Source organism: Theobroma cacao, chromosome 3, assembly GCF_053813885.1.
Source record: "Theobroma cacao isolate CCN51 chromosome 3, ASM5381388v1, whole genome shotgun sequence".
In the NCBI taxonomy this organism is placed as follows: Eukaryota; Viridiplantae; Streptophyta; class Magnoliopsida; order Malvales; family Malvaceae; genus Theobroma; species Theobroma cacao.
This window is the reverse complement of record NC_142641.1, coordinates 955,406-974,494: the sequence shown is the minus strand read 5'-3', so window position 1 is coordinate 974,494 and position 19,089 is coordinate 955,406. Positions and strand designations below refer to the sequence as shown.

The following is a 19,089-nucleotide window of genomic DNA, read 5'->3' as shown; positions in this document are numbered from 1 at the left end:
GTCGGTTTGTGTCTTGTGAATAGCTGGTCTCAAGCTCTTTTCTTATTCACTCTCCTTTGGTTCGGAGTTTGAAAGTCCCTCGGCTAACTCATAGGTAGAAAGTTTTATTGGTTGGTCACCTCCCCATATGGACTGGATTGCATTAAATACTGATGGTGCATATAAACATTCATTACAGCAAGCTATTGCGGGAGGTGTGCTTCGTGACTTCTCTGGAGGCTTGGAAAGGTGGTTTTTCTATTCCGGTTGGTAAAATGGCATATAGAGTCGAGCTATGGAGAGTTTACAGAGGACTGAGCCTTGCATGGGACTTAGGTTATAGGAGGATTGATCTTCAAATCGATAACATGTTGACCCTTTAAGGTATAACATCTCCTCTATCACATCCCGTTCCAATTTAGGTTTGATTAATGCCATACAGAACCTTCTTCAACGTCAATAGGAACTGCAGCCTTGACATACTTTTCAGGAAGGAAATAGAGTGACAGATTTTATAACTAATCTGAACATCTCTCAAACTGATTTATATTTATTTTATCACAACTCACCTTTGGGGTCTAATAATCTGTTATTAGCAGATGTTTTGACTGTTTGTTTCCTAGGAATGATTAAGATGTAAAAATTTCTTCTCTCAAAAAAGAAAATTACTCTATTGGACACCACGTGCTTCTCACGTGATAGAGAAGGGAAACTTTCTTTCGGGAATTTTCACATGCACCGTGCCACCTCTGTCGGTGGCGGCCGCTAATACAGAAACCATTTCGAGCTTTTCACCTGATTCCCGCTGTTTGGTTCCCGAGAAATCGAGGGCTGAAAAACAAAACAAAAACGTTTAATCGCATCCATTTTTCTCCTTTTTTTTTCCTTCTATTTTGCAACACCATAATTTGATCAATGGAAGCTCCTGAAGAAACCACCTCAAATGTAAGTCTTTCACTTCAATTTCTTTGAACTTGCTAAAAGAAGAAAAAAATCTTTTTTTTTTCATAGTGTAAACATAATATAATCTTTGCTTATAACTGAAAAACTTTGATCCAGTCAAGTTAGTTTCATAAAATTTCAAAGAACAGATTGCTGTCAGTAAAAGATAAAAAAGGTTTTCTCATTTCTATGGAGTGCTTGTAATTCTATACTTGCAACTATTCATTCTGCAATTATATGCTTTCTTTGCTTGATTCAGGTTTCTAAAACTTGATTTTGATGATACCCTTTTTGTAAAAATATATTTTTTGGGAGTTTTTGTTATTATTTAGAGCCATGGGTTGAAATTGATTTGATGAATTAATTAGCCTGAATTTGTTTTATGTATGATCAATCTTATATTGAAGCTATTATCCTATTGCATAGCTAAAAGTGCTAAGTTTTTCTATATCAGAAAACACAAAGATTAGCTGGAACTGTAAACTGGGGCACTGCGACAGTCATTGGAGTGTTTGCAGGCATGTTATATGGAGGTAGCAAGGAAGCTGCTGCTTCAGTTGTAAGTTTTCTGTTTCTGTAAAAACCTTCAATTTTAGTTCATAGGGAGTTGCAAGAATGTTTGAGCGTGATTTTATTTGTAATTGATGGGGGCTTACAGTCCTGCAATTGTTTGCCCTTGCTTGCAGTCATGTGATTGCCTGCCCTTCTTTCTTCAACGTTGTCTTTGTTAATGTTTATTGCATATCAATTATGTCCATATTAATAGTTAACTCATGTGGTTGTTTCATTCGATGGTATTTTTTGATTGAAACTTGCGAGTTCTTTGGCAGAGCAAAGATGCAGAAGTAATGTTGAAGCTTGGCAGCACTCCAGATAAACGGGAACAATATCGGTTGATGCGAGATGCAATGGAAAAAAGGTTTATCCGGGTCACACGTGGCTCAATAGTTGGTGGAGTTCGTCTTGGAATGTTCACTGCTGCATTCTGTGGTATACAAAATTTGTTAGCTGAGAAACGGTGTGTCCATGATGTCTTCAATGTTGTTGGAGCTGGTTCAGCCACTGCTGCATCCTTTGGTCTAATTAGTAATAATTCATACCTTTTGAAACTGGCTTTGGGAATTTGCAATCAATTTTCTAAGGGTTCTAGCATTGCTAATAATCTCAATGATCAACTTCTTTCATAGTTGAAATTGGAACTTTGAATAGAGAAGAACAATAGAAGGATAATATATCAGTCTCTTCTTTATTTAACTTCTTCCTTTTCTTTATTTGTTGATATATGTAGTGCCTGGGTCTCTTCAATGGCGTGCAAGGAATGTGGTGCTGGGTTCAGTTCTGGGAGCAGCTTTATGTTTCCCTCTTGGTAATTGATTTGCACATTATAATTGCGCACTCATAATTTCCTGAATTAACAGTGATCGGTTGCCTCCAATGTCCTCTTTATGTAACTGCTTTTTTGTGGGTTGCTCGATTCAAAACCTTGTGGCTCATTATAATAAGTCATTGTGATAAGGAGACGTGGCGAAATCGGTCTTAGTACAATAGTCTTTGCAGATTTTCTGCTTCATCATTTAATCATGAAGTATTTTACACCATGCACTCTAGACAATGTTACCATTAAAGCTTTTAAAGGTGAATGGGAATAGAAGCCAATGTTACTTTTAGAACTCTAGAAGACAGAAGAGTTGATTTATAGGGCTGAACATATAACATAAAAATTGCGTTTTCCAACAGGTTGGATCCAATTGAAGCTTGTAGAGAAAGCAAATGAAGGGAATATGGTTGCTAAAGATTCAGTACAAAGGGGAGAAGCAAAGAGTGGCCTTGGGGCTGCCATTGACAGGCTTGAAGAAAACTTGAATAAATAGAAACCAAATATTCTGATGGGTAAACCTTCATGTTTTTCATGGGTAGAGAAGACAGCATGACAACAGTGGCTTGGAACTGGATGTAATCCTTTGGGCATGTTTCTACTTCTTACTTCCTTTACTGGCCCTATCATTTGTTTATTAGGGCAAAAATCTCAAGTTTTGCATGGATAGAGGGCTGAGGAGAATGAATTGTGGCTTTGCTTGAAGCTGGATTTATGCTCAGTATGTACAGGGACCAAGATCCTTCTTCTTCACTTTTGGTTTTTTCCTTTTTGGGATATGGTATCAGTTTCTAAGTTCTTGCACTTTCAGCCTTCTATTCTACCTGTAAGATTTTCTATGAAAAAATTACAGGTTAAAACTGTTAATTCATGTAATTTATTTTGAATAAAATGTAGGCATTGGCCATTGAGGTATCAGAACACTATGAATATCTCGATACACAGCCGATCTCTTTTCACCTTCATTGTTGCTTTAACATGATACACAGGTTCAATTCCATTGCTAAATAAACAAGACTGGCAAAAAGAACATTATGTGAGCTGAATTTTTTAAAAAATTACATGCAATTAATGACTTGATTAGGCAGGAATGCTATTATCTGTTTGTGATTACATCAAAAACTAACTCACTGAACTATCTACCAAAACTTGTATCCTTATCTATGCTTCAGAGTAAAATCCAGGTTAGCTGCTTCACATTGACTTCCCCCCTAGCTCTTTGTGTATTTGTTTCTCTTGCTGATAAAAGACCTAGAGAGTGAAAAGAGTAACACTGAGGTAGAGATGAACCCGAGCCTGCCTTGTCTTCCTCTTTTAAATACATATTGTTGTCCCCCCACACTTAAGGAAAGTAAGTCACTCGTTTTCCTTACCTGCAAATAGTATGAAGAGTTTGAGAAAGGAATTGATTAGTTCCTAGAGTTATGATGTGCAAAGAAGAATAGCAGATAGAATAGTCACCTTCATTGCTATCGACTTGTGTAGTCTCTCGTGGCTTTTTAGCCAACCGTTTAGCTGCTTCAGCTGTAATCAGTGGCCAAAGTTGATTGTTGAAATGAATCAAAAGTTGAAGCATAAAGAAAAAACTTGATGAGATAAACTGAAAGGGCTAAAATGTCCACCACCAACATTAGTACACTGTATTCTCTTGACAGGATAATAATTCAATTACCAAAACTAAGACTCCGATTGGTTGATGCTTTCGCCTTCTTTTTTTTTTTGCAAAAAATGAATAGAAAAGAAAAAACAAAAGATAAAAAAATGAACAGAAAACCAAAAACAAATAGTAAAAAGCAAAAGCATCAAACTAAACAGAGCCCAAGTAACTGCCATCAGTGGAGGTTTTCGGTAATAGCAATAGTACAAGGAGAAAGATATTGCTCGTGAGAGGTTGTGCATTAAACCATTAACAGGAAAGGCTTCTTTTCCAACATTATTTCAATACAAGCTTACATGAACTCTGTCTCAGCAGGTTTCGGTATACAAAGGATGGGATTCTAAAGTTTCTAAATTGGATACAATAAGAACAGAGTATTTGTATTATATTTCCCTTTTATGATGCTGAGAAATTTTGATTTGCTTACCTTTAAACTTCCTTTTCTTGTTAGCCCTCCTCCTCTTCCTCTCTGACCTTGTAAGTTCTGCTTCTTCTTTAATGTCACCTTTACCAGCAAAAACTTCTTCAGGAGCCAGCATAGCTGCATCTGAGACGGCCATAGGAGCAATCTAACCAAGGAAAAATTATAAATAAGCATGTATACACATACACACACATGTGAGTAAATTGTTAAGCTATAACAAGATCAAAATTTTTTAAAAGAAAATTGGGAACCCTTTTTACCTCTTCCATTGCAAGAGCAGGGACATTTGTCTGAATAGACATGTCCTCAACAACCTAAAAAAATCAAGACATTATTGATAAATACTAAACACTCCACAAGCTGTTTTATAACGACTGTATTCAGAAATCAAGAAACTAAAAGAGAAGCATACAGGCTTTGGAGTAAAGTGAAAATGAGAAAGGGCATCCAACTTCAAGCAAAGTTTCTTGAATAGCATACTGGCCTGCAAAAAGAAAATACAGGAACATAACACCTTAGATGTCAGAATATCAAACATAAAAACTAATGTAAAAGGTTAATTCTTGACCGGAATGCTGTGGAACTAGTGTATCCAAGGACACAAACAAAACCATATGATATCTACCTCTTTCTTTAGTTCATCTGAGAAGGATAATGGGGCAGCGGCAGGATCTGTCTTCTGGACAAATTCTTCCTGCAAAGGATTATACATTTTTTCTATTTTCAGTTTTTGCAGTTAAAAAGAAGAAAAAGATAAAAATATTCTATGTCACAATTACTTATGATTCGTGAGCAAATATAGAAGCCAGTTTATGAATGAGAAATACACAAAAGTGCAGAAGGATGATTGGTAGTCTAATAATGTACAACAACATATGATAATCACATAGCATACATACCTCATAAACTTCAGCAAGACCCTTCTTGCTCTTATTATCATCCTGCAATATCACCAAATTGCAGCTTCAAATAATTAATTTCCATCATTAAATAAGGAGTCACAAAAACTTTAAAGGATTATTAATGATGAATTACAACTTACCAGCTCTTTGGTCTCTCTTGGTGCTTTTGATGATAAACTGCGAGATTTTTGAACATCATCAAACAGCCCCTAAATAAAATCATTTCGTTAATGTCTGCTAACACTTAGCAATCCTCCACTGGGAACGTGGCACATAATGAGAATTTACAATTTATTGATCTATCAAAACCACAGTGATCAAAGAAGCACTTCAAAAGGCATAAGACTATCTCAACAAGTACACAGTGAAAAACAAGAAACAATAAAGAAAACGTAGAACTAATAAATGCCGTGAAACCTAATTATTCATTCTTAATAGAATGTATATATTAACAAATCCAAGTTAAACAATCAATAATTTAGCGTAAAATTTTATATTAACTTAAAACAAAATCATCTAGAATTTCAGATGTATCAGATGACATGAATCAACAGGCACAAAACTTCAGGAAAATAATGCATACACCTAAAAATATAACAAAAATCTCAAGCTACATAAACTTATTTACACACCCAACCATCTACAATTGAGATATATGTAGAACTCTTCAAGCACTCAACAAAATTAATGGGGTTTAAGAGACATATAAAATGGAAAGATATGTGGTGCTATCATAAAGCAGTTTTTAGAAGAAAGTACAGAACTTTCATAATTCATGATATAACATTTTGAAATAAACATGTGAAATATAGTTTATTAATTTATTAAAGAACAAATTCCAAATTGTAACTGTTAGGGAAGAAATTTACCTCACTGATCCTAGTCTTAATTAAATCTTCAAGTGATGCAGTAACCTCCTCTGTGATTACAGGTGCAGGCCTCACATTGTGCTCAAAATCTAAATCAACTTCTAAGGCACTATTCTTTTGCCTTTGTGCAGCAGTTACCTGTTATTATAAATCTTAGCATATGGAATCTTATTCATGTCCATAAACACATGTGGTAGATGATATTAGGAAAGTTTATGCTAATATTGACAAAGTTACCTCTCCACGCATTGTCCAAACTTTTGGATCCAAGTTTGCTTTCTCCATCTGCTCGATTTTAGATTGAAGTTTCTTGAGTTCTTCTTCATGTGTAGAAAGACCATCCTTTCTCTGTAAAAAATAAAAATAAAAATTGGAATTTAGTCCAGTAAAATCAATGGCCGCAGTATCTTTCACTGAAGTTTTATAGTAACAGTAATGTGTGTAAAGTTCCATTATATATTTGTAATACATCAAGAGAATATAAAGCCTGATTTTCCAGGACCTTATCAAAATCTTGTTCATCATCTGATCCTGAATCTCCCTCGAACCTGTCTCTAGATTTGGCTTTCTCCTTTGGACCTTTGTTCTTTTTTGTGCCAAAAAAATCTTCATATCTGAATATAATAAGGGACAAAGTAAGGGTTAGGGGAAAGGTCAACCAATCGATAAAATCTAGAAAGAAGGCAGTGCCAATCATATGTCGTGCAAAATTATTTGCATACAATAAATTCAAGAAATAAAGCTTGAGAAAATGTAAAGCACCCAAACAGCATTAAGGCCGTATATCATATCCCAGCAGGGGAAAAGAGAGGTGATGATCGGATTCTGTTAGTCATTTTACTATGAGAAAAATCCAAATAGAAAGAGGAAATTTCCTTTCAGCAAACATACGGGGCCGATGCAGAAGTATGATTGATACATCTTTTAGAGTGATCTTAAAAGAATGAGGTGCATAAATTAAAACAATACACATGCATCAGCAACCTAAGGGTCGGTAAGAAGTGACATTGACGAATACAACTGCAGAACTGACAAACTACTAGTGATGTTTAAGAACAGATGTTCGTGGTGCAATGCTGACACCATGAATAGAAGTAATAACAACATCCTTATGGTGGCATCAAATATTGTTTTTCGTAATTTCAGTAACAATCATGCAGCACACAGAAATTGAAACGTCATTGGGAGCCATTATGTTGCTACTGTAATGCCAAGTTTGCCAACCATCACGCAACAAATGACAGCATTACCGGTAATGCAATCCCATCAGTAGCAAGATTACGAAATAACTAGATTCACATCTTAGATATAGTAAACATTCACTTCAGTAATAAGGAAAAACAGAAAGAAACAAAATAAAGTTAACAAAATTATATACACAATGTGCAAATTTAGAACCTGGCATTTTCCAAGCTGTCTTCATCGTCTTCGTCATCCCCATCAAAGAGTCCAAGCTGCAAAATACAAATTGAATTAAATTCTGATCAACAAAATTCTCAAAGATAACCAACTGAAAAAAGAAAAAAAGAAGTTCTTACCTCATCTTCCTCCTCCTCTGCCTCATCATTATCATCATCTTCTTCTTCTTCTTCTTCTTCATCTTCACCTTCTTCCTCTTCTTCAGTGTCTTCTTCCTTCTTTTTAGTTTCCGTCTTTGTTTTCTTGTTCTTCTTCAAGCCATATTCTTTGGCTTCATCCTCCTCTAAATACTCTTGCAATTCCTTAATTTTCAAAAACTTATCCTCTATCCCTCCTTTTTCCTCTCCCTCCAATTCCATTTCCTCTCCTTCTCTCTCGCTCTCCTCTTCCCTTCCTCTCTCCTTCTTCTCCTCCTCCTCCTCATCATCATCATAATCATCATCGTCATCCATATCTAAATCGTCGTCGTCGTCGTCATCATCGTCAATGTCATCAGTCCCCTTTTCTTCTACAACCTTCTTCTTCTTTCCTCCTTCTATAGCTTCCTTGAGCTTGGAAATCTCCTCCGGATTCTTCTCGAACTTCTTGACCTCGCGCCGGAGGGTGTATAGAAGCGGCTGCGATTGGAGGTCAATCTGCTGCCATATCTGCTCTGCGTCGAACCCTTCGATCAGCAGCTGATCAAACGGAGACTTCGGACTGTGCGGTTTCAGGCTCGAGAACAGGTGCTTCGACGCCGCTCGAACCGCTTGCGAGAGCTCCTGTTTTGGCACGAGCCACATCGGTGGCTCCTTCGACTTGATTTCGCGCAACGATTCCACGGCTGCTTCGATTGACGTCGCCATTGCCGGAAATGAGTTCCGCTGTTAGCGTCGTTTTGCTTTGAGGCTTTCCCTTGGATTTCTGGGGTTTAGGGTTTTAGGTTTGGTGCCCGTGAACCAAAAGTCAGCTCCTACTGATTAGTTTTTCTGCTGATGATGTGTCGCTCTTCTATTGGCTGATTATTTTGTTAAGAGATTTTTTTTTTCAAGGCTTGAAAGTTTTAATTTCAAAGATTAGTAACTAATACCTAAATAATAAAACTAAATTATAATGGTCAAATAAATTTTTAAATTATTAAAAATTAAATAAATTTTTTATTATATTTAATTAAATTTATATATTTTTATTTTATTAAATAAATTTTTATGATTAATAATTGACTAATTATTATTAGTTAAAACACTATTATTATTTTATATCCAAATAACACTAATATGACATTGATGTGAAAAATAAAAAATAGTATGTGATCATTTTATCATATCAATTTAATATGTCATATCATCATCAATTATAAAATATAAACACGTCTTATTATTACTAATTATAATATGTTAATATATCATGTCAACGTCACGCGGTATAAAAAGATATATGACATTTCGACTAAATCAATAATTAATTATAAAAATATAAAGATTTATTTAGTTCAAAATAAAAATATAAAAATTTATTTGGTTCAAAATAAAAATATAAAGGTTTGCTTGAACATAATAAAAATCTAAACTCTTATATTAATTTTCCTGAATAATTTAAGAACTTTTTTAAATATTATGTCAGAAACTAATTAGTCAATTTTTATTATTTGAGTTGATTAAAATCAAAGTTAATTAAGTGATGAAAACATAAAAAATTGTAATGTCATATAAAAGGTTTCAAAGAATTAGATATGATATTTTAATCCCATAATAAATAAATAAGAAAATTTTGAAAGATTTATAAGATTGTACGTTGCATACTTATCGAGTTAATGTATAATACTTCATAATAAAATGTAGGGAATGTTTTAAAAAGAGAATAATAATCTTTAATAAAATAAATTCAAGTCAAACTTAATTTTTATTTTATGATAATGACTTAAACTTAACTTTTGAATATTATAACTTAATTTCACCATCTAAGGTATGAAATAAAAAGATTTTTATTTTTTTTGACAACCACATGTTCCAATGAAGTAATTACCTAGACATCTACCAAACTTTGACAAAACCACTTTAAATCCTATATTTTTTTAGATTCCACATCCTTGTGTTTTAGAAATTTACAACTCTAAAATGTCCCATTCCACCTTGTTTCAAACATTATCTAAACTCAAACTTGTTCAATTTTGACTAATATATTAAACAAGTTATTATTATTATTATATTTTATTATATTAAGAAAATATACATATCTTTTTACTTATAACTTATCAAGAGATTTCATGTTTCAATTTTTATCGTTCCTAATGTATCATAAAATTTAGAAATATTTTTTTTTGAAATTTAAAAGTTATGTTGGATGAAGTTTTAATTAACATGTTTCTTTAAATAAAAAAGTCAATTTTAAATAAATTTTTATTTTTTATTATATTAAATAAAATCATATATTTTTATTTTAAATTAATTACAAATTTTTTATAATTAATGATTGATTAATCGTCATTAATAAAAATAAAAAAAAATCGTTATTAGTAAAAATGTTACTTGATATTTTTATATTCATAGAGTATTAACGTGAAAAGTGAAAATATCACATAACTATACTATCATATCATGTCATCATTTATTTTAATATATTAAAATGTCACATGCCACGTATAAAATAATAAATGATGACTAAATTAATATAATTAGTTAATTATTAGTTAGAAGAATTTATTTTTTTAGAGTGAGTTAGAAGAATCTATTTGATTTAAAAGAAAAATAAAAAAACTTGATCGGATGTAATTAAAAAATAAGTATTTATTTGAATATCTGTGATTAATTCATAAATTTTTTAAATATTATATCCAAATAAACCTATTTCTTTTCCCCTTTATTAAAAAACATTAAAGTCTTTTTTTAAATTGGTGCATGAAGCAAGCCACCAGCTTAAATAAATAAAAAAATTGGCCAATTTTCATCAATTTTGATGTTATTTCTCATTTCACAATTGTCTTAAAATCCAACAAAAAAAAAAACATTTACGAAACTCTCACAAGCACAGGCACTTTCAGAAATCTAAATTGTCTCTAATTTGTCCGGCGCCATAACGGTCAAAACCTGCCAGTCCACTCTCAATCATCTCCGGTTCGACGCCGTCCGATTACTATTCGCAGAGGATCAGTCCGATTTGTCTTTCCACAAGGTTCGGCTCGGTTTTTTGATTAATCTCTGATTCTTTACTTTTTTGATTCGGATCACGAGCCGTTGATTTATTTGATCAAAATTCTCGATTTCATTTCCAAATGATTAATGGAGAGGGGACTCGTAAGGAGAACCTCGCCGAAGTCGCCTCTCCCGATCCGTTCGATCCATCCCGTTCGAAATCGGACGGTGGTGGTGGCGGGGGCGGTGCCTCGACGGCGTCCTCGCCGCACTACTCATCTTGCGGAGAGTCTGAGCTCGAACGATATTGCAGCGCGAACTCGGCGCTTGGAACGCCGAGTTCGATAGCTACATTCAATGATTGTTTCGGAGAATCTGAGTTCGGGTCAGTGAGGAGTGTTAGTGGTTTTGGATTAGGTGATGATTTTGAGAATTTCAGTTTGGAGGGGAGCCAGAAAGTTCCATCCAATCGAAGAATTGAGTTTCCAAAAGACAGAATCGAAGACGGAAGGGTTGTTAATGTTAAAAGTGTTGAAGAAGGTAGTTCTTCATGTTTGGTTTCGGAGTTAAGGGAGGAAGATGGGAATTCATCGAGATATGAGCATTCAGAAGGGGAGGATTCGATGTATAACTATGGCATGGATGATGATGAGTGTAGGAATAATTCTTATTATAGGAAGAAAGATAATGATGAGTATGACACTAAGAATGTGAACGAGAATCCTTTAGGGATTAATTCATCTGTGGCCTTTGGTTCCAATGATTGGGATGATTTTGAGCAAGAAGCAGGCACAACTGATCTGGCTTCTTTCATGCTAGATGCAACTGCTGAGAGGGAAAAAGTTCAAGGTGGGAATGAATTGCAAAAGAATGTCAATAGTTTTGGTGAATTTCCAATTGGTTTATTGAGTTCAGTTGAAACAGAGCTTGTAGAAGAAGTGAAAGACATTCCTGTGGCTAGTTTTCAGGAACAGGTGGCTGATGACTTAGTGGAAGAGGCAAAAAGTTCTTTGGTCAATGTAATCAGTTCTCAAAGGGGTCATGAGGCAGAGAAATATGTGAAAGATATTCCTGTTACTAGGAATCAACTCCAAGATGCTGATGATGACATGAAGTATCTAGAAACTTGTTCTGTTACTGATGTCTTTGAAATGGAGCAGGATCCCCCTATAGAAAAAGCCCCTGTGGAGATAGGTTTGGATGTTTTGGATTCTGACAGGGTAAGGAAGCATCAATCTGCTCATGCTAAGGAAGTGATTGCTGTTGATGAGAGTTTATTATCAGAAAGACAGGAAATTGGCAATTATAAAGCAGAATTAGATCCCCTTGCTGATTGTGCCCATCCAGTCTACTCTTCTCAAAAAGTAAATGCAGAACTGTTTGATGATTGCAAACCAGATTCACCCACATCTACATGTGAAAATATTGTGAGCAGTAGTACATTCAAGAATATTCCTGTGCCAGCAGATGTAGTTGAAGAACATCCTGGACCAGTTAAGGTCAGTCACTTGTAAATTTTCTTGTTTCATCTGCTAGTATCCTAATCATCATTCAGATTAGTTAAGATTTATCTTATGCTTATGAATTACAACTGTTAGCTAGATGTGTTTATACATATTTTGCTAGTACCGTGAATGAATATTAACTTGAACAAAATCATTTTGGTCTGGCTGGAGAAGCATTTTGTTTTTATTTATTGAACTATTGGCTGGATACTTCAGTCAAGAATCACAATGATGCTCAACTCCATTGGGAAAATAACTAAGTGACAAACTTGTGACGGCTCTAAGATGAGCTGCAGCAGTAACCATCATTCTTACCGTAGTTGTTCATTGACTAATGTTGTAGTATATGACCTTTTTAGTTGTGCCGACTTACAACAAACTTATCATTCTGTGCGATGTAGCTGGAATGAGCTCATTAAGCGTTGAATGTGTCATTTTATGTACTGGTTTATTGTCAAATTTATGGGCCACGTACTTTTTGAGTTTGTGATTCATCAACCGTCTTATGTAGATAAGTGGTTATCAACCTGTTGGGTTCTGGTTCCATAAATTTCATTTTAAGCTGCTAATATTCTTATTTGTCCATCCTCTACATCTTGCAGATGGAGAAACTTGAGCTAAATGAATTTTATGATGAGGTTGTTCATGACATGGAAGAAATTTTGCTTGAGTCTGTTGACTCTCCTGGAGCCATGTTCTCTCAGGGTAATAGGATGTTCCAACCACAGTTATCTCTACCTCTAAGAGATGGAGGGTCAACTGCTTCTACTTCAGGTGTAGATGATGCTTACTCACACTCTGCACACTTGCTGAGAATAGATGGTGTTGAAGTGGTGGGCGCAAAGCAGCAGAAAGGAGACGTCTCACTTAGTGAAAGATTGGTTGGGGTAAAGGAGTACACTGTGTATAAGATAAGAGTGTGGTGTGGCGATGACCAGTGGGAGGTTGAACGCAGGTACCGTGATTTCTGTACTCTCCATCGTCGCTTGAAATCATTATTCTCTGATCAAGGTTGGAGTCTTCCTTCGCCCTGGTCATCTGTAGAAAGGGAATCTCGAAAGATATTTGGGAACGCAGCTCCTGATGTTATTGCTGAAAGAAGTGTTCTTATTCAAGAATGTTTACATTCCATTATCCATTCCAGGTCTTTTTCTAGTCCTCCAAGTGCATTGATTTGGTTTTTGTCTCCTCAAGATTCATTTCCTAGCACCCCTCCATCAAATACTCTGTCGTCTCAGTCTACAGATTTTTCAAGAGGGGCACATACAGAAAAGATTTCTCCTTTAGGGAAGACTATATCGCTTATTGTTGAAGTTCGACCACCCAAACCAATGAAACAGATTTTAGAAGCTCAACATTACACTTGTGCTGGATGCCACAAACATTTTGATGATGGAATGACTCTGATGCAAGATTTGGTACAGTCACTTGGATGGGGAAAGCCTAGACTTTGTGAATACACCGGCCAGTTGTTTTGTTCATCATGTCACACAAATGAGATGGCAGTCTTACCAGCAAGAGTGTTGCATAATTGGGATTTTACTCGGTATCCAGTTTCACAATTGGCTAAATCGTATCTGGATTCTATACATGACCAGGTAGTGGCTGTGGTATGAGATGCTGTTTGTAGGATCTATGTATAAGTGAATTGTAAATTAAAGACAACCCAAATATGGAAGATTAGGCATTGTTTTACATATGCCCATCCAGGATGGAAATTAGAGCATTCAGGCAGACACCTTTACTCCTACCTATGGAAAAAATTGCCTTACTCTCTCTTCTTCATACTTTTCACAGATCTAAAGATAAGGATCATAAAATGGGTAACTTTGATTCTCATCATTTTCCAATGCATTGATATTTGCTGTGGGTAGGGAGCCTAAGAATGACTTGATGGCTATTGGCTCTGTACTGGAAATTTCTTCCCTCGTAACCCCTCGTACAGTTTTTTATATATGTATTTAGATTTATGTTTGCATTTAACGAAATGCTTATAAGTAGAACTTTAATCTCCCAAATGTTTGCTTAAATTAATACTTAATGCCAAGCCAGGTGTTTTAACCAGATTTTTTATTTTTTTGCAGCCCATGCTTTGTGTTAGTGCAGTTAATCCTTTCCTGTTTTCGAAGGTTCCAACCCTGCACCATGTTATGGGCATCAGGAAAAAAATACGAAATATGCTTCCATATGTTCGCTGTCCATTTCGGATGTCAATCAACAAAGGACTTGGGTCTCGAAGATATCTTCTTGAAAGCAATGATTTTTTTGCACTTAGAGATCTCATAGATCTTTCCAAAGGAGCTTTTGCAGGTTAACTTCCCATCACAAGCTAATTTGGTTTTTAGTGGAGGATACTTTACTATTTAGAGGTCATTATTTTGAGTCTATCCATTTCTATAAGAGCGGGTAGAATACCACTTTTTGGAAGACTGTGACATGCAAACCAGAAACACTCACACACAGATTACCAATGTTTGAAGTTTTTGTTGATTGTTAAAATTTTAATGTAACATGTGTCACAGCTGTCACCCTATCGGGGTGAAGTCTTTGTATAAGGTATTATATATCACCTGAGAAATAAGAGGGGACTTTCACTTTGGACCTTTTTATTTTTCAGACATTACTTGTATTAGCCTTTTGGTTTTCTGAATCTGCAACATAGGATTTTTTTTTTCTATTACTCTCTTTCACTCTCTTGGCTTTCTTCTCCTATGTTGGTTTGACTCTGAAGTAAAGATGTCAATTCTCATGTCAGCTCTTCCTGTGATGGTGGAAACTGTATCAAGGAAAATTCAGGAGCATATTGTAGAACAATGCCTCATATGCTGTGATGTGGGAATCCCCTGCAGTGCTCGTCAGTCTTGTAATGACCCATCATCTCTCATATTTCCTTTTCAGGTCCGTGTATATCCCATTGCTTATTGCTGTTTACTACCTAGGTAATCTGTTGGTCCGAGATAAATGTTTACCCTCCAAATTTTCTTATAATCCAGATGTCTTTATTTCCATTATCATCACATGAATTCCACTACTACATGATGCTCTTTGTACTTTCTTGGGCTTGTTAATCAGAATGCCTAAACCATTGAGCTTGAGCATTACAAATTCTATACATGCTGATCTACTCTGTTTCCTCTGGTAGTTCATTTTGCTGGGGAAAAAGTAGCATATTTACTCTATTAACTTTTGCCTGAGAAAGCTCAAAAGTTCTGCATTATTGGTTTTTTTTTGTAGCCTATTCATTGCTACAATCTGACAGCATGAAATTTTAACAGGAAGGTGAGATTGAAAAGTGTATGTCCTGTGGTTCAGTTTTTCATAAGCATTGCTTTAAAAAGCTTGTAGACTGTCCATGTGGGGCGCTACTTAGGGCAGATGAAGCTACGAGGCATGCAAATAGTCTAATCCGTGGTGTCAGTTTTGGGGCCAGTGGAGCTTTGGACTTGTTAGGGAAGAGGTCAAGTTCAGGGTTACCTGTGGGTTTCCTCTCTGGACTATTTTCAAAGACAAAGCCAGAAGGGATGGAGCATAAGGATAATGAAAACATCATTCTAATGGGTTCTATGCCCAGCAATTATTTGTGATCACATGTGATGTATACTTTGTAAGTTACTTTGATTTGACAGGCTGGAGTTCGTTTTTTGGAGCTTGGTCTATTAATTGATATCGATGTGACCAAATTCTGAGGTGCATTCTCAACACCTTTTCCTTTTCACATTTTGTGCTTTTGTTACTGATAAGTTTCGCTATCTTCTAAAGTTTAATTCGTCTACTTAAACAGAAACCTGTGTCTTTGCTACAGGTGTTGACCAGTCACCTGTAGATAAAACATACACGACAAGAAAGCTGTCTCGAGGGCCATCATGTATGTACATAGATTTCTTTCAGATTTTCAGTTTTCTGGTGGTAAAAAATCTGGTAAAACTTTCCAAAGTTGATAATTTTAGAAGTTGTAAATCTTGTTTCTGCAAAAGGGTTGTTTAGTGGGAAAGTACAATGTTGTCTTAAGCCAAATTGTTGTCATTGATATTGTCTGTAAACACTCCTGAACGAGGATTAAGTATCCTATTGATCGCATTAAGAGAATCACTTTAAATAGCAAGCTACTCGACAAGTTTCGTCTAGTCAATTACGTTAACTGATTCAGAAAACATGAGCTTAATAGATCCTACTTCATCTCTCAACTTCACCTTTCCAATTTTTCATAATCAATATTCTAGTGGATGTTTGGAACAAAGCATGAACTGACACAAGGTATAATCCCTTGTAAGAATGAATGCATGCATGAGCCCACAAACATTACAAATTTTTGTTAATAAATTGCAGTTCCTTGTTTCTCAAGTTCACCAAGATATTATAAAAGTATATATCTGATGGGTTTATGTTTGATACATTGTCAATGTATAAATTCTATATATAATTAATGAATTAAATTTTGTCACACCACTAACGCATAAATAGGGATGTCAACGGGTCGAGTATCCTATAATTTCGAGGTACCTGAACTCTAATCTTACTAAAAATTAACTACCCTAATCTTATTACCTACTCGAATAATTTAAAAATTACTACTCTAACCCTAATCCTAATACATTCTTACTACTCTATAATTATCTTAACCAGTTTAAATATCCGATTAAATAAAAAAATTATTAAAATTTGTTTCATGGGTACCCAATTAATTTTTCTAATCTCATAATTTCTCTTTAGATTTATACGTTATAAGTTTATATAAATAAATGTATATATACTGTAATTAATAATTTTATGAGTTATAATTTTTGCAATGTTAACACAAAATAAAAAGTAAATATATTTATATTTAAAGTATATATATATATATACACACACATATATAAAAAATATTTTAATATATAAAATAGTAATTATATTTCTTATAAATTAACACAATATATACACTATATATATTAAAAGACATTACAAGTTAATCAATAATAATAGTTTCATGAATTAATTTAATCAATTATAAGGATTTGTTCTTAATTTCATGAAATTAAAAAAAAAACATTTAGATTCCAAAACTATTCTAATTTCAAAAACTTTCTTTAAGTATATATATTATAAGATTATATAAATAATGATATATATTATAATTAATAATTTTATAAATCATAATTTTTATAATTTTAACACAAAATAGAAAGTAAATATTGTATATTAAAAGTATATATATATAATAGTAATTATATTCCTTTATAATATGATATAATATTCAAATTATTTAAACATAATTAACAATCTAATAATTTTTTAGTTTAAATATATTAATGTCATCATATTAATAATTAGAGTAACCATATTTTTTATATATTTGTTAGTTTTTAACAAAAAAAAATTGCTTGTAAAGTTGATAGAAATTGTAAATTTTTAATTTAATTATTAAAATAATAATAAAATATTTATAAATAGTAATCGGGTTCGGATAACGGATACCCAAGGGGTGGTATCTGAACCTTTCCCGAATCCAATTCGGGTAGTAAAATCACTACTCGAACCCTTTTATGGAGTATCCTAATTCGGTGTAACAGAGTAGGGTACCCACGGGTATCTTCTAATAGGGTACTCGTTGACATCCCTACGCATAAATTTAAAACTTATGATAGTGTATAACCTCATTCAATATCATGATAAATGCTAATGGATAATTTTGGGTAATGATCTCTGTCAACAATGTTATGTGTTATGGTTTAGAGAAAAGTTATGAATCTCATATTGGCTGTATATTAGAATATTTACGAATCTAATTGTTTACATCATTTTTTAATCTGTAATACATATCTTAGCATTTAGTTTATTAATTAGTATATAATTTTTTATTTAGAGAATATAATTCGAATTTCCCTTTTTCAATTTAAAAAAAATTTGTGATACGAGATAAAATTGTGGGACTCTATGAATCAAAACAGCACTCATGTGAAATGACAGAAAATCCTAGTTGCTGTTGAGATTATTTTATAATTGAAGGATAGGTAAAAGATCATGATTTATCTATTGGAGTTTCTTTAATAGGAAGAATGGTTGCATAACTTTTAGTTGAAAACAACTAAAAGACTGTTGGACAGAAACAAAATAAAATAGAAAGATTTGAAGCTGTCGGTGATTAATTTCCTCTTTTTCTCTTTTCTTTTTCTTCTTTTTTTCTTTTCCTCCTTTTTGGATATCAACGTGAACATCATTCAAAAGCACCGATATATGATTGAGCCTCTGTTTCCTTCCCCTGAGTCAGCTTCCACAAAGTGAAACGATGTCATTACTCATTATGCTTCGCCGTCTTTGACCCCATTTTTCTTTCCCACACAGGTCATGCCCTCCACCTCAGCTAGACCAATCTATCACTGTTAGACCAGCCAAGTTGAATAATAAGCTTTAGAAAGCTGATGGGAATTTTTCTATCTGTTCTTTTTCCTCCTTTTCTCCTGCTGATAAGGAATAGATTGATAATGATTTGGGAGTTGGGACAGTTGCCAATTCCCAGGTTTTTGATATCTCGGAAAAACCCGTCATCGATGAGTTTTTAATAATTGAATATGTACATGGCCGTAAGGGCTCACATCGAACAATGGTGTGTTAGAGAATGACTGAATATTTAAATGTTTACATTATTTTCAACTTGTGGCGTCTCATGTGAAACAAAATCATGGGATAAATAATATGTAGATTAATGTGAATCGTGATAGATGGTATCAGAGTCGGTTCTAATAAGATTAAAATAAACAATACTCTGCAAGTTAGTGTAGACTGTGATAGTTAGTATCAAAATCGACTTTAATGATTATGTATTATGACAGTTTATGTATACACGATATTTAATCAAACATGTTGATTCAAATCATTTTAAGTTGATATTGTAACTTGTATGTACAAAAATACATGAAAATTGCTTGAA

The 19,089-nt window shown here is 34.0% G+C and overlaps 3 protein-coding genes across 4 annotated transcripts; 2 read left to right on the top strand and 1 right to left on the bottom strand.

Annotated features, from left to right (window-relative positions):
• The first annotated feature begins 665 nt into the window (after positions 1-665).
• On the top strand, positions 666-3,261 carry LOC18603929 (Mitochondrial import inner membrane translocase subunit Tim17/Tim22/Tim23 family protein). The gene is made up of 5 exons (XM_007036194.3): positions 666-924; positions 1,376-1,480; positions 1,752-2,007; positions 2,210-2,287; positions 2,659-3,261. The coding sequence occupies exons 1-5, from the start codon at positions 895-897 to the stop codon at positions 2,790-2,792; spliced, it is 603 nt and encodes a 200-aa protein (XP_007036256.1). The 5' UTR covers positions 666-894; the 3' UTR covers positions 2,793-3,261.
• Positions 3,204-8,501, bottom strand: LOC18603928 (U3 small nucleolar ribonucleoprotein). The gene is made up of 13 exons (XM_018118334.2): positions 7,687-8,501; positions 7,547-7,602; positions 6,651-6,762; positions 6,386-6,496; positions 6,149-6,286; positions 5,420-5,488; positions 5,277-5,318; positions 5,003-5,071; positions 4,790-4,861; positions 4,638-4,691; positions 4,381-4,522; positions 3,758-3,820; positions 3,204-3,669 (listed from the first exon to the last, which is right to left on the bottom strand). The coding sequence occupies exons 1-13, from the start codon at positions 8,410-8,412 to the stop codon at positions 3,653-3,655; spliced, it is 1,671 nt and encodes a 556-aa protein (XP_017973823.1). The 5' UTR covers positions 8,413-8,501; the 3' UTR covers positions 3,204-3,652.
• A 1,976-nt stretch (positions 8,502-10,477) lies between these two features.
• On the top strand, positions 10,478-16,306 carry LOC18603927 (Phox (PX) domain-containing protein). 2 transcript variants are annotated; one of them, XM_088804771.1, is made up of 6 exons: positions 10,478-12,176; positions 12,785-13,780; positions 14,267-14,492; positions 14,938-15,080; positions 15,458-15,869; positions 15,964-16,306. In XM_088804771.1, the coding sequence occupies exons 1-5, from the start codon at positions 10,818-10,820 to the stop codon at positions 15,764-15,766; spliced, it is 3,033 nt and encodes a 1,010-aa protein (XP_088660897.1). In that variant the 5' UTR covers positions 10,478-10,817; the 3' UTR covers positions 15,767-15,869; positions 15,964-16,306. The 2 variants fall into 2 exon arrangements, with proteins under 2 accessions (XP_088660897.1, XP_088660896.1); XM_088804770.1 differs by having other exon boundaries at positions 10,480-12,176; positions 15,985-16,306.
• The last annotated feature ends 2,783 nt before the right edge of the window (positions 16,307-19,089 follow it).

Bases quoted from the DNA above. Each gene is read 5' to 3' on its own strand.
- LOC18603928 (XM_018118334.2), bottom strand. From the start codon at position 8,412: ATGGCGACGTCAATCGAAGCAGCCGTGGAATCGTTGCGCGAAATCAAG. The intron at 6,287-6,385 runs GTAACTTTGTCA...TTATAATAACAG, and splicing joins TTTGGACAATGCGTGGAGAG to GTAACTGCTGCACAAAGGCA. The intron at 4,523-4,637 runs GTAAAAAGGGTT...TTCCTTGGTTAG, and splicing joins CTGCTCTTGCAATGGAAGAG to ATTGCTCCTATGGCCGTCTC.
- LOC18603929 (XM_007036194.3), top strand. From the start codon at position 895: ATGGAAGCTCCTGAAGAAACCACCTCAAAT. The intron at 1,481-1,751 runs GTAAGTTTTCTG...GTTCTTTGGCAG, and splicing joins AGGAAGCTGCTGCTTCAGTT to AGCAAAGATGCAGAAGTAAT. The intron at 2,288-2,658 runs GTAATTGATTTG...GTTTTCCAACAG, and splicing joins AGCTTTATGTTTCCCTCTTG to GTTGGATCCAATTGAAGCTT.
- LOC18603927 (XM_088804771.1), top strand. From the start codon at position 10,818: ATGATTAATGGAGAGGGGACTCGTAAGGAGAACCTCGCCGAAGTCGCC. The intron at 12,177-12,784 runs GTCAGTCACTTG...TACATCTTGCAG, and splicing joins AACATCCTGGACCAGTTAAG to ATGGAGAAACTTGAGCTAAA. The intron at 13,781-14,266 runs GTAGTGGCTGTG...ATTTTTTTGCAG, and splicing joins TGGATTCTATACATGACCAG to CCCATGCTTTGTGTTAGTGC.